This window comes from Pseudophryne corroboree, chromosome 2 (genome assembly GCF_028390025.1).
Source record: "Pseudophryne corroboree isolate aPseCor3 chromosome 2, aPseCor3.hap2, whole genome shotgun sequence".
Taxonomy (NCBI): Eukaryota; Metazoa; Chordata; class Amphibia; order Anura; family Myobatrachidae; genus Pseudophryne; species Pseudophryne corroboree.
This window is the reverse complement of record NC_086445.1, coordinates 804,993,544-805,007,909: the sequence shown is the minus strand read 5'-3', so window position 1 is coordinate 805,007,909 and position 14,366 is coordinate 804,993,544. Positions and strand designations below refer to the sequence as shown.

Sequence of the window (14,366 nt, the reverse complement as noted above, 5' to 3'; positions counted from 1 at the left end):
CACATCTCTATTTTTAGGGAAGAGCTTGGAAAATACAATTTTCTTTATTAACCTAATCTGACTTGTTTTATTTGTTTTCAGGGGTGGTGTACCTGATGCCCTGTACTTTATTCTGACCTGTCTACATTGAAATACTTTAAAATAAAAAGTTTCCAGCTGCAAATTTTCACACAGGTTTGAAATTAAATAATTAAAATTTTCCATTTTTTGATCAGGAAAAATGTTGCACAGGTGAAAAACTATGACTCACTCAATCTCATGGATAATTGAATTTCCCCTGAAATATACTTTTCTTAAATGGATGGAAAAAAAAAAAAATGAAATAAAAAATGTGCATTGGGTGTTTCAAAAAGCAAACTGGCAATGTCCAAACCATATGCCTGTACCACACACAGCTTTCCACATGACGAGACAACACATTATATAGAGAAGTGCACAGTGTTACTTACCGGCATGCTTTTAAAACGTCTGTTGAGCTGGGGTATATGGAGACTGACAAGGATGGTATGGTCTTAGGAGTCTGTTTGTGGCTAATTAAAGGAGGGTCCTTTTTTATGGGGCTCGGTGAGTCCTCATTTCCCTCTCCATTGACTGTATCAAGTCCACTGTGGGGGCTGTTAAGGCTGATAACACTGTTGGTCATAGTCTGTTCAGTAGATTTTGGAGAAGGTGTTGCTGTGGAAATGGCTGAAGAAGGAGAGGAGGCAACAGAATTCTCAGTTTTTGTATGAACAGCTGGATGAATATTGTTGACTTTGTCACAGGTTCCAGTACCCACATTGTTATTGGCTTTTCCCATCAACAAGGCAGAGAGCTGAGGATTGTCTGAACTAAGTAAACCTGGTGACTTTGAATCTCCATGGCTAGGGCTAGGAACAGTATCTGCCGTCACCTGATGGACATGATTAGGAAGTCCCTCTATACCGGCAGTGCTGTTAGGTGTCCCTTCAGAAAGCCTGCTTGTCTCAGGCACTATTCCGTTTCCTGAAGGCTTGCTCTCTTTGGTTAAAGTAATGCCTTGTTGTCCACCTGAGGTAGCAGTGTGAGAGGAGAGGTGATTGAGAGCAGCCCCCTGTGTTACTGAATTGCTAGGCATGGTAAGATGTCCAACCTGATTTTGTATACCAGTGCCAGCTGCTTGGAGATGCTGGGAAGGCCCAGTGGAAGAAAGAGGTCGTTCACCATTAGGACCTGCCAAATGTGAATTCTGACCTTTATGAAGCCCCTAAAAGTAATAGGATATGCATAAATTACAACAATGCAAAATAAAAAGGACATGCTGATTTATGGGTTTAGAAAAACTTCTGCCTGTACTAGAGACAGTCTATGTCAAAGCTGTCAGACATGCTCTGGTCTCACACAATCATTTGAGCGCCCTTTCACAAACAGAACCTATCCAATCATAAGCAAGCTCTGTGATGCTTAGGAAGCTAAATCTTGCCGATTGGCAAGACATCATTTGAAGTACAGAAGGGCGGGATTGTGTGAGCAGTGTGCCCACAGGTCTGAACAGGCAGTACTGAATCAGACGGTCACCGACAGCTTTGGAATAGACCACCTAGGAGTTTCTGCTTAGTGTCAGCATACTAAAGAGGTTGATGACACAGCCAGAAGAAGAAAGTGGTGGCGATTAACTGATATACATTACATAGATATAAGATTCCATGGTGATCAATAAGTCATTTAACCCATACATTACTAGACATTTTTCATTAATCACAATTTTTTTAAATTATCTTTATCCCACCTAATGCTACAATAAACAATGACATATGTAAAATTATCTTTTAAACCAGATAAAATATGGGATTTTAATTTGAGTACAAATACCAAGTCCAAAAATCTATTGAGACAACAAAATATTACATGCTGAAAATCATATTTTTATAATATTTTGACCATAGTAGACATGCAGTAGGCAAAGGAAAAACCTTTAAGGGAAGGCCAAGTATGACTCACATGGCACACCAGTAAGAAAAAAACCCCCTAACAATTGTAATTAAATATGCATTAACACAAAACTCTGCTTAATATGCGAAAAGTGAATACAGTGCTAAATCCAATAATACTACGGCAACTAGTGTCTACTGTAAGATAGAATAAAAAGAAAAATAGTAAATTGAATGGTTGATTAGAGAAGCCATAATCTGCAGGAAAATACAAAAAAATAAAATAACACACATCCAGTAATTATCACACAAAAATGTCTGGGGAAAAAAAAAAAAAGTCAACACCTGTTAAGACTGCACTTTAATACAAACTAGATTTGCTGGGAGAAAGGCACGTTTATGCTATTAAGATGCATACAGCCTTCAATTCTAGTCAAACTGTGACAAGTACTTGCATGACAACAAAATGACAGGTTTCTCTACGGCACTCAAAAAAAAGAGTGTATATTTATATATCATCATCATCTAACACACAGATTGTTGTCTGCTGCTTTTTCAGCAGACAAATGAATTATTATCTAACACTCACTATCTGTAAGATTGTCTGTTGGACATTATAACTTCTTAAAGGGCCACTTAACCAAAAGCAAAAGCGTTCGGGGCGGAACCAGCAGCTAATAGATGGCGCCCTAAACGAAGCTATTTAATTTTAGCTCAGTAGGGGCACGATGGCTGTCAGCGTCTGCATTTCAGCTCTCACCCTGGAGGTGGCAAGCTGAACTGTGCTAAAAAGTGACCCGTTTGGGCACCCAAATGGCACTTTAAAAAAACAAACAAAAAAAACAATTGAATTAAGCCCCGCAATCTTCTGTCACTCTAGATGGGAGATCGCGGGCACAAAACAACTGAATATCGCGCCCCTAGAGTTACATGACAGTGCAAGTACAATTAATATTTAGTGCAAGCATTTTAATCTGTCAATAATGTGTGGTACACCAAGTGTCGAAATTCCAGACGTGGACATGGTTAAAATGTCAACATTTGACATGCTATAAATGTGTACAATACTATTTTACCTTTATTGCATCCTACACCTAAATCAGATATGCATAATGCTGACAATCTGAATGTAACATACCATTTAAGGCTCTGAGCGGCTTCTTACAGGACCCACCAATATGTATACAGATAGAATCATAAAAATAAAGTCAAAAGTTACTTAGCAGAGGATGCTATGCCTCACGTCCAGTAGTCAGAGGCTAAACATGTGTTCTCTGTATATGACCAAAATTCCATCACATTACAATAGCTAAAATCTGCCTGAAGAAGGGAGCTTACATTTACTAGCACTTAAAAGTTCAGGTGAATTGGGAAATAATGATTGGCCCCTTTTTAAATCACATACATGATAAAATAAGAATTTACTTACCGATAATTCTATTTCTCGGAGTCCGTAGTGGATGCTGGGGTTCCTGAAAGGACCATGGGGAATAGCGGCTCCGCAGGAGACAGGGCACAAAAAGTAAAGCTTTACGATCAGGTGGTGTGTACTGGCTCCTCCCCCTATGACCCTCCTCCAAGCCTCAGTTAGGATACTGTGCCCGGACGAGCGTACACAATAAGGAAGGATTTATGAATCCCGGGTAAGACTCATACCAGCCACACCAATCACACCGTACAACCTGTGATCTAAACCCAGTTAACAGTATGATAACAGAGGAGCCTCTGAAAGATGGCTCCCTACAACAATAACCCGAATTAGGTAACAATAACTATGTACAATTATTGCAGATAATCCGCACTTGGGATGGGCGCCCAGCATCCACTACGGACTCCGAGAAATAGAATTATCGGTAAGTAAATTCTTATTTTCTCTATCGTCCTAGTGGATGCTGGGGTTCCTGAAAGGACCATGGGGATTATACCAAAGCTCCCAAACGGGCGGGAGAGTGCGGATGACTCTGCAGCACCGAATGAGAGAACTCCAGGTCCTCCTTAGCCAGGGTATCAAATTTGTAGAATTTTACAACGTGTTCTCCCCCGACCACGTAGCCGCTCGGCAGAGTTGTAATGCCGAGACCCCTCGGGCAGCCGCCCAAGAAGAACCCACCTTCCTTGTGGAGTGGGCTTTTACCGATTTTGGCTGTGGCAGGCCTGCCACAGAATGTGCAAGCTGAATCGTACTACAAATCCAGCGAGCAATAGTCTGCTTAGACGCAGGAGCGCCCAACTTGTTGGGAGCATATAGTATAAACAGTGAGTCAGATTTCCTGACTCCAGCTGTCCTTGAAATGTATATTTTTAAAGCTCTGACAACGTCCAACAACTTGGAGTCCTCCAAGTCGCTTGTAGCCGCAGGCACTACAATAGGCTGGTTCAGATGAAATGCTGACACCACCTTAGGGAGAAAATGCGGACGAGTCCGCAGTTCTGCCCTGTCCGAATGGAAAATCAGATATGGGCTTTTGTAAGATAAAGCTGCCAGTTCTGACACTCTCCTGGCCGAAGCCAGGGCTAGTAGCATGGTCACTTTCCATGTGAGATATTTCAAATCCACAGTTTTTAGTGGTTCAAACCAATGAGATTTGAGAAAGTCCAAAACAACATTGAGATCCCACGGTGCCACTGGAGGCACCACAGGGGGCTGTATATGCAGCACTCCCTTAACAAAAGTCTGGACTTCAGGAACTGAAGCCAATTCTTTCTGGAAGAAAATCGACAGGGCCGAAATTTGAACCTTAATAGATCCCAATTTGAGACCCATAGACAATCCTGATTGCAGGAAATGTAGGAATCGACCCAGTTGAAATTCCTCCGTCGGAGCACTCCGATCCTCGCACCACGCAACATATTTTCGCCAAATGCGGTGATAATGTTGCGCGGTTACTTCCTTCCTTGCTTTAATCAAAGTAGGAATGACTTCTTCCGGCATGCCTTTTTCCTTTAGGATCCGGCGTTCAACCGCCATGCCGTCAAACGCAGCCGCGGTAAGTCTTGAAACAGACAGGGACCCTGCTGAAGCAAGTCCCTTCTCAGAGGTAGAGGCCACGGATCTTCCGTGATCATCTCTTGAAGTTCCGGGTACCAAGTCCTTCTTGGCCAATCCGGAACCACTAGTATCGTTCTTACGCCTCTTTGCCGTATAATTCTCAATACTTTTGGTATGAGAGGCAGAGGAGGAAACACATACACCGACTGGTACACCCAAGGCGTTACCAGCGCGTCCACAGCTATTGCCTGCGGATCTCTTGACCTGGCGCAATACCTGTCCAGTTTTTTGTTGAGGCGAGACGCCATCATGTCCACCATTGGTCTTTCCCAACGGGTTACCAGCATGTGGAAAACTTCTGGATGAAGACCCCACTCTCCCGGGTGAAGGTCGTGTCTGCTGAGGAAGTCTGCTTCCCAGTTGTCCACTCCCGGGATGAACACTGCTGACAGTGCTATCACATGATTCTCTGCCCAGCGAAGAATCCTTGCAGCTTCTGCCATTGCACTCCTGCTTCTTGTGCCGCCCTGTCTGTTCACATGGGCGACTGCTGTGATGTTGTCCGACTGGATCAACACCGGTTTTCCTTGAAGCAGAGGTTCTGCCTGGCTTAGAGCATTGTAGATTGCTCTTAGTTCCAGAATGTTTATGTGAAGAGACGTTTCCAGGCTCGACCACACGCCCTGGAAGTTTCTTCCTTGTGTGACTGCTCCCCAGCCTCTCAGGCTGGCGTCCGTGGTCACCAGGATCCAATCCTGTATGCCGAATCTGCGGCCCTCCAATAGATGAGCACTCTGCAACCACCACAGAAGAGATACCCTTGTCCTTGGAGACAGGGTTATCCGCTGGTGCATCTGAAGATGCGACCCTGACCATTTGTCCAACAGATCCCTCTGGAAAATTCTTGCGTGGAATCTGCCGAATGGAATTGCTTCGTAAGAAGCCACCATTTTTCCCAGGACTCTTGTGCATTGATGTACAGACACCTTTCCTGGTTTTAGGAGGTTCCTGACAAGTTCGGATAACTCCTTGGCTTTTTCCTCCGGGAGAAAAACCTTTTTCTGAACCGTGTCCAGAATCATCCCTAGGAACAGCAGACGTGTTGTCGGAATTAACTGGGATTTTGGAATATTCAGAATCCACCCGTGCTGTTTTAGCACTTCTTGAGACAGTGCTAATCCCATCTCTAGCTGTTCTCTGGACCTTGCCCTTATTAGGAGATCGTCCAAGTATGGGATAATTAATACGCCTTTTCTTCGAAGAAGAATCATCATCTCGGCCATTACCTTGGTAAAGACCCGAGGTGCCGTGGACAATCCAAACGGCAGCGTCTGAAACTGATAGTGACAGTTCTGTACGACGAACCTGAGGTACCCCTGGTGTGAGGGGTAAATTGGAACGTGGAGATACGCATCCTTGATGTCCAAGGATACCATAAAGTCCCCTTCTTCCAGGTTCGCTATCACTGCTCTGAGTGACTCCATCTTGAACTTGAACTTCTTTATGTACAGGTTCAAGGATTTCAGATTTAGAATAGGTCTTACCGAGCCATCCGGCTTCGGTACCACAAATAGAGTGGAATAATACCCCTTTCCTTGTTGTAAAAGAGGTACCTTGACTATCACCTGCTGAGAGTACAGCTTGTGAATGGCTTCCAAGACCGTCACCCTGTCGGAGGGGGACGTTGGTAAAGCAGACTTCAGGAAACGGCGAGGTGGATCCGTCTCTAGTTCCAACCTGTACCCCTGAGATATTATCTGCAGGATCCAGGGATCTACCTGCGAGTGAGCCCACTGCGCGCTGAAATTCTTGAGACGACCCCCCACCGCCCCCGAGTCCGCTTGAGAAGCCCCAGCGTCATGCTGAGGCTTTTGTAGAAGCGGGGGAGGGCTTCTGTTCCTGGGAAGGAGCTGCCTGTTGCAGTCTCTTCCCCCTTCCTCTGCCTCGTGGCAGATATGAATATCCCTTTGCTCTCTTGTTTTTAAAGGAACGAAAGGGCTGCGGTTGAAAAGTCGGTGTCTTTTTCTGTTGGGGAGTGACTTGAGGTAAAAAGGTGGATTTCCCGGCTGTAGCCGTGGCCACCAAATCCGATAGACCGACACCAAATAACTCCTCCCCTTTATACGGCAAAACTTCCATATGCCGTTTTGAGTCCGCATCACCTGACCACTGTCGCGTCCATAAACTTCTTCTGGCCGAAATGGACATAGCACTTACCCGTGATGCCAGTGTGCAAATATCCCTCTGTGCATCACGCATATAAAGAAATGCATCCTTTATTTGCTCTAAAGACAGTAAAACATTGTCCCTATCCAGGGTATCAATATTTTCAATCAGGGACTCTGACCAAGCTACCCCAGCACTGCACATCCAGGCTGTCGCTATAGCTGGTCGTAGTATAACACCTGTATGTGTGTATATACTTTTTTGGATATTTTCCATCCTCCTATCTGCTGGATCTTTAAGTGCGGCCGTCTCAGGAGAGGGTAACGCCACTTGTTTTGATAAGCGTGTGAGCGCCTTGTCCACCCTAGGAGGTGTTTCCCAGCGCGCCCTAACCTCTGGCGGGAAAGGGTATAAAGCCAATAACTTCTTTGAAATTAGCATTTTTTTATCGGGGGCAACCCACGCTTCATCACACACCTCATTTAATTCATCTGATTCAGGAAAAACTATAGGTAGTTTTTTCACACCCCACATAATACCCTGTTTTGTGGTACCTGTAGTATCAGCAATATGTAACGCCTCCTTCATTGCCAAAATCATATAACGTGTGGCCCTACTGGAAAATACGGTTGATTCATCACCGTCGCCACTGGAATCAGTGCCTGTGTCTGGGTCTGTGTCGACCGACTGAGGCAAAGGGCGTTTTACAGCCCCTGACGGTGTTTGAGGCGCCTGGACAGGTGCTAATTGATTGTCCGGCCGTCTCATGTCGTCAAACGACTGCTTTAGCGTGTTGACACTATCCCGTAATTCCATAAATAAAGGCATCCATTCTGGTGTCGACCCCCTAGGGGGTGACATCCCCATATTTGGCAATTGCTCCGCCTCCACACCAATATCGTCCTCATACATGTCGACACACACGTACCGACCCACAGCAGACACACAGGGAATGCTCTTAAAGAAGACAGGACCCCACTAGCCCTTTGGGGAGACAGAGGGAGAGTTTGCCAGCACACACCAAAAAGCGCTATATATGACAGGGATAGCCTTATAATAAGTGCTCCCTGTATAGCTGCTTTAATAATATAATTTTGCCACAATTTTGCCCCCCCTCTCGTTTTACCCTGTTTCTGTAGTGCAGTGCAGGGGAGAGCCTGGGAGCCTTCCTGACCAGCGGAGCTGTGTGAGGAAAATGGCGCTGTGTGCTGAGGAGATAGGCCCCGCCCCTTTTTCGGCGGGCTCGTCTCCCGCTCTTTAGTGGATTCTGGCAGGGGTTAAATATCTCCATATAGCCCCCGGAGGCTATATGTGAGGTATTTTTAGCCAAAATAGGTTTTCATTTGCCTCCCAGGGCGCCCCCCTCCCAGCGCCCTGCACCCTCAGTGACTGCCGTGTGAAGTGTGCCGAGAGGAAAATGGCGCACAGCTGCAGTGCTGTGCGCTACCTTAAGAAGACTGAGGAGTCTTCTGCCGCCGATTCTGGACCTCTTCTCGTTTCAGCATCTGCAAGGGGGCCGGCGGCGAGGCTCCGGTGACCATCCAGGCTGTACCTGTGATCGTCCCTCTGGAGCTAATGTCCAGTAGCCAAGAAGCCAATCCATCCTGCACGCAGGTGAGTTCACTTCTTCTCCCCTAAGTCCCTCGTTGCAGTGATCCTGTTGCCAGCAGGACTCACTGTAAAATAAAAAACCTAAGCTAAACTTTTCTAAGCAGCTCTTTAGGAGAGCCACCTAGATTGCACCCTTCTCGGCCGGGCACAAAAATCTAACTGAGGCTTGGAGGAGGGTCATAGGGGGAGGAGCCAGTACACACCACCTGATCGTAAAGCTTTACTTTTTGTGCCCTGTCTCCTGCGGAGCCGCTATTCCCCATGGTCCTTTCAGGAACCCCAGCATCCACTAGGACGATAGAGAAAATGTAAACACTCAAGAAGTTGAACAGGTGTGTTATTATTAAAAATAATTGTTTAGCTGGGCATACATGCTACAATTTATCTGGCTGCCCCATGCAATATCAGCGGATAATTGTATAGTGTACATAAGTAACCAATCCAAAAATATCGATTGGTCTGGCATGCCAGATCATTACCCGTTCTTTTACAGGGGAAGGAACAGGGAAATGTCTTCTCCTTAGGGGAGGAGCGCAGATTTGTATGCCTATGATATTTTCAAGTCGTAAGACTGCCAGATGAAAGGAGGAACAATTGAATAGCTCCAATAGACGCCCATTCCTGTGGACCCAACAGCAGGAGGCGAAAGAAACAATTGAATCTACCCACTAGAATGCATTTATCTTGATATGCTCATATCTTGAGATGGTTGGCAATAATAATCAGACCATGTTTCTTATTGAGCAATACTTCAGTTTCACAAAAAATAACTTTAGTCTGAACAAGTTTGTAAGTCTTGTTTTATAAAGGTATAGCATTGGGTGGTGGGCAATGTCTTCACATTTCTTATAAAATATAAAAGCCTGTGTATTGACATCTATAATTTACAGTTTTTATAGTGTATGATAGGATCAAAAAGGGAAATGAAAACAACTTGAATCATTAACGAGAAATTCTCTTATTAGAGGTAGATACGAGACAGAATAAGCAAACCATATACAGCAGTGATGGCTAACCTTGACACTCCAGCTGTTGGACTACACACCCCAGCATGCCCTGCATCAGTTTTGCTATTTGGCCATGCTAAAACTGATGCAGGGCATGCTGGGATGTTTAGTCCAACAACAGCTGGAGTGTCAAGGTTAGCCATCACTGATATACAGTTTTATCCCAAAACAAAAAGAACAGAAGACCCAATTACCTGAGTGGAGTTAGATAGTTGGTTTTTCCACGGCTCCTCTGCGCTGCTGGTCAGGTTTGTGCGGTTATGAGGTAGAGCGAGTGCGTTTCGCTGCGGGTAAGGCACGTTTCCATTACTTCCACTTCCCATTATATGATTATTGCCTATCAACATAGTGTCTGCGCTACCCATTGTCCCCGTGGTGCTGCAGGAACCTGGGCCTGGCGGAAAGGGTCCATTAGTCACAGGCTGTACAGGGCAAGCCAGACGGATTCCAGGCTGAGTGACGTTAAGCACCCTAGTTAGCGCAACTTGATGCTGCTGACCAGAGACTGAGTTTGTAGGCAGTGATGAGTCCGCTGTTGGCCCATTAGCAATTCCAGTAGATCGTACCTGTGCAACTCCTGTTTGTCTCATCTGTATAAGAAAGCACAACCATTATGAAGAATTATAACTTCTACAGCTATAAGTAGCAAATTATGCTTCTGGTATACACTCATTAAACTAGTTAACGTGATAAGGGCCACAAAGTTAAATCTAGACATTAATAAAATAAAAAAATAATATCCATGTGAGGCCCACATACCTGCTGGTGCTGCTGCATTAAGACAAACTGACCCTCCAACTGCTCCAACAACACTTTTTGTGCAGGACTTAGGTTATTCCTGTTTGCTCGCAGCTGTTCCAATTGCTAAAATAACATACACAAATAATTTCTATTTCAACATACCAGACATACTGTAGCACACATTCATGTATTATTTATATACATTTAGCCATATGTAATCATGAGTAAATGAACATTTAATAAGGATTTGCTACATTTAAATGTGGTAGGTCTGTGCTTTTGAGCTAATTTCCCAGTACAGTATATTTGTGACCCAATCATCTTTGTTGCCCAAAAGGCGACATAATACACACACTACATACATAACAAGAGCTGGCTAAGAGATACAGGGCAATCATAGCTCCAGAACTACATGTTATTATTGAACAGGATTATATTAATATAGAATGGTACGGTATATACACTACTACCAGTTGCCACAGCAGGAGAAGGAATTATAATAGATTTTCCTGCAGATACTGTATAGCACTATTATAAGAGATTATAGTACAACATACCATCATATTTTAAAGGCACACATTTAATAACACAATCCTGATTTAAACCTGTATCCATTCATATTTGGGGGGGGGGGAGAAGTAAAAATGCACCCCCTCCCGGAAAATGAAAACCAAATATTTTTTCTTTAAACAAAGCAACATGCTAACGGACATGAATGATTTATGGAGGTGAAAACTATACTCTCTTAACCACTGCAGCTTAATTAAAAGGTTTTTATTCGTAATTAACTTACATAAATGGTGCCAAACTAAATTACTGGATCGTTGCTCGTACCTGTAATTTCTGTGGGGGCCACGAATGTACTTGCTGCTGTGCTGGAGTATGTGACACCATTTGGCCACCACTCCAGGCTTCAGAAGAATTCTATTCAAAAGGGAATTAACAAAATAAAATGTAAACTCAAAGTCCTACAATAGCTAATAACTAAACATGTTGCTTGTTTTTGGTTTGTTCTTTTATTTCTAAATTATGGGGGAAAAAAGACAAAAAAATAAGAATTTACTTACCGATAATTCTATTTCTCGGAGTCCGTAGTGGATGCTGGGGTTCCTGAAAGGACCATGGGGAATAGCGGCTCCGCAGGAGACAGGGCACAAAAGTAAAGCTTTCCGATCAGGTGGTGTGCACTGGCTCCTCCCCCTATGACCCTCCTCCAAGCCAGTTAGGTACTGTGCCCGGACGAGCGTACACAATAAGGGAGGAATTTTGAATCCCGGGTAAGACTCATACCAGCCACACCAATCACACCGTACAACTTGTGATCTAAACCCAGTTAACAGTATGATAACAGCGGAGCCTCTGAAAAGATGGCTCACAACAATAATAACCCGATTTTTGTAACTATGTACAAGTATTGCAGATAATCCGCACTTGGGATGGGCGCCCAGCATCCACTACGGACTCCGAGAAATAGAATTATCGGTAAGTAAATTCTTATTTTCTCTATCGTCCTAGTGGATGCTGGGGTTCCTGAAAGGACCATGGGGATTATACCAAAGCTCCCAAACGGGCGGGAGAGTGCGGATGACTCTGCAGCACCGAATGAGAGAACTCCAGGTCCTCCTTAGCCAGGGTATCAAATTTGTAGGATTTTACAAACGTGTTTGCCCCTGACTAAATAACCGCTCGGCAAAGTTGTAAAGCCGAGACCCCTCGGGCAGCCGCCCAAGATGAGCCCACCTTCCTTGTGGAATGGGCATTTACATATTTTGGCTGTGGCAGGCCTGCCACAGAATGTGCAAGCTGAATTGTATTACACATCCAACTAGCAATAGTCTGCTTAAAAGCAAGAGCACCCAGTTTGTTGGGTGCATACAGGATAACAGCAAGTCAGTTTTCCTAACTCCAGCCGTCCTGGAACCTATATTTTCAGGGCCCTGACAACATCTAGCAACTTGGAGTCCTCCAAGTCCCTAGTAGGTGCAAGGCACCACAATAAGCTGGTTCAGGTGAAACACTGACACCACCTTAGGGAGAGAACTGGGGACGAGTCCGCAGCTCTGCCCTGTCCGAATGGACAAACAAATATGGGCTTTTTTGAGAAAAAAACCACCAATTTGACACTCGCCTGGTCCAGGCCAGGGCCAAGAACATGGTCACTTTTCATGTGAGATGCTTCAAATCCACAGATTTGACTGGTTTTAAACCAATGTGATTTGAAGAATCCCAGAACTACGTTGAGATCCCACAGTGCCACTGGAGGCACAAAAGAGGGTTGTATATGCAATACTCCCTTGACAAAGTTCTGGACTTCAGGAACTGAAGCCAATTCTTTCTGGAAGAAAATTGACAGGGCCGAAATTTGAACCTTAATGGACCCCAATTTGAGGCCCATAGACACTCCTGTTTGCAGGAAATGCAGGAATCGACCGAGTTGAAATTTCTTTGTGGGGCCTTCCTGGCCTCACACCACGCAACATATTTTCGCCACATGTGGTGATAATGTTGTGCGGTCACCTCCTTTCTGGCTTTGACCAGGGTAGGAATGACCTCTTCCGGAATGCCTTTTTCCCTTAGGATCCGGCGTTCCACCGCCATGCCAACAAACGCAGCTGCGGTAAGTCTTGGAACAGACATGGTACTTGCTGAAGCAAGTCCCTTCTTAGCGGCAGAGGCCATAAGACCTCTGTAAACATCTCTTGAAGTTCCGGGTACCAAGTCCTTCTTGGCCAATCCGGAGCCATGAGTATAGTTCTTACTCCTCTACGTCTTATAATTCTCAGCACCTTAGGTATGAGAAGCAGAGGAGGGAACACATACACCGACTGGTACACCCACGGTGTTACCAGAACGTCCACAGCTATTGCCTGAGGGTCTCTTGACCTGGCGCAATACCTGTCCCGTTTTTTGTTCAGACGGGACGCCATCATGTCCACCTTTGGTATTTCCCAACGGTTTACAATCATGTGGAAAAAACTTCCCGATGAAGTTTCCACTCTCCCGGGTGGAGGTCGTGCCTGCTGAGGAAGTCTGCTTCCCAGTTTCCATTCCCGGGATGAAACACTGCTGACAGTGCTATCACATGATTTTCCGCCCAGCGAAAAGTCCTTGCAGTTTTTGCCATTGCCCTCCTGCTTCTTGTGTCGCCCTGTCTGTTTACGTGGGCGACTGCCGTGATGTTTTTCCCACTGGATCAATACCGGCTGACCTTGAAGCAGAGGTCTTGCTAAGCTTAGAGCATTATAAATTTACCCTTAGCTCCAGTATATTTATGTGGAGAAAAGTCTCCAGACTTGATCACACTCCCTGGAAATTTTTTTTTTCTTTGTGTGACTGCTCCCCAGCCTCTCGGGCTGGGCTCCGTGGTCACCAGCATCCAATCCTGAATGCCGAATCTGCGGCCCTCTAGAAGATGAGCACTCTATAACCACCACAGGAGAGACACCCTTGTCCTTGGATATAGGGTTATCCGCTGATGCATCTGAAGATGCGATCCGGACCATTTGTCCAGCAGATCCCACTGAAAAGTTCTTGCGTGAAATCTGCCGAATGGAATTGCTTCGTAGGAAGCCACCATTTTCTACCAGGACCCTTGTGCAATGATGCACTGTTTTTAGGAGGTTCCTGACTAGCTCGGATAACTCCCTGGCTTTCTCTTTCGGGAGAAACACCTTTTTCTGGACTGTGTCCAGAATCATCCCTAGGCACAGCAGACGTGTCGTCGGGATCAGCTGCGATTTTGGAATATTTAGAATCCACCCGTGCTGTTGTAGCAGTATCCGAGATAGTGCTACTCCTACCTCCAACTGTTCCCTGGACTATGCCCTTATCAGGAGATCGTCCAAGTAAGGGATAATTAAGACGCCTTTTCTTCGAAGAAGAATCATCATTTCGGCCATTACCTTAGTAAAGACCCGGGGTGCCGTGGACAATCCAAACGGCAGCGTCTGAAACTGATAGTGA

General features: G+C 45.1%; 1 protein-coding gene across 4 annotated transcripts in view; it reads right to left on the bottom strand.

Annotated features, from left to right (window-relative positions):
- Positions 1–14,366, bottom strand: part of KDM6A (lysine demethylase 6A) — a 435,435-nt gene that overhangs the window by 139,691 nt on the left and 281,378 nt on the right. For all 4 annotated transcript variants that reach the window (XR_010241142.1, XM_063955630.1, XM_063955632.1 and 1 more), the window contains 4 exons: positions 11,238–11,327; positions 10,422–10,526; positions 9,857–10,252; positions 450–1,225 (listed from right to left, as the gene is read on the bottom strand). Coding sequence is in view for 3 of the 4 variants with exons in the window: in XM_063955630.1 (XP_063811700.1) it covers positions 450–1,225; positions 9,857–10,252; positions 10,422–10,526; positions 11,238–11,327 (1,367 nt within the window). In the remaining variant the exon portion in view is untranslated. The remainder of the gene's footprint in view (positions 1–449; positions 1,226–9,856; positions 10,253–10,421; positions 10,527–11,237; positions 11,328–14,366) is intronic.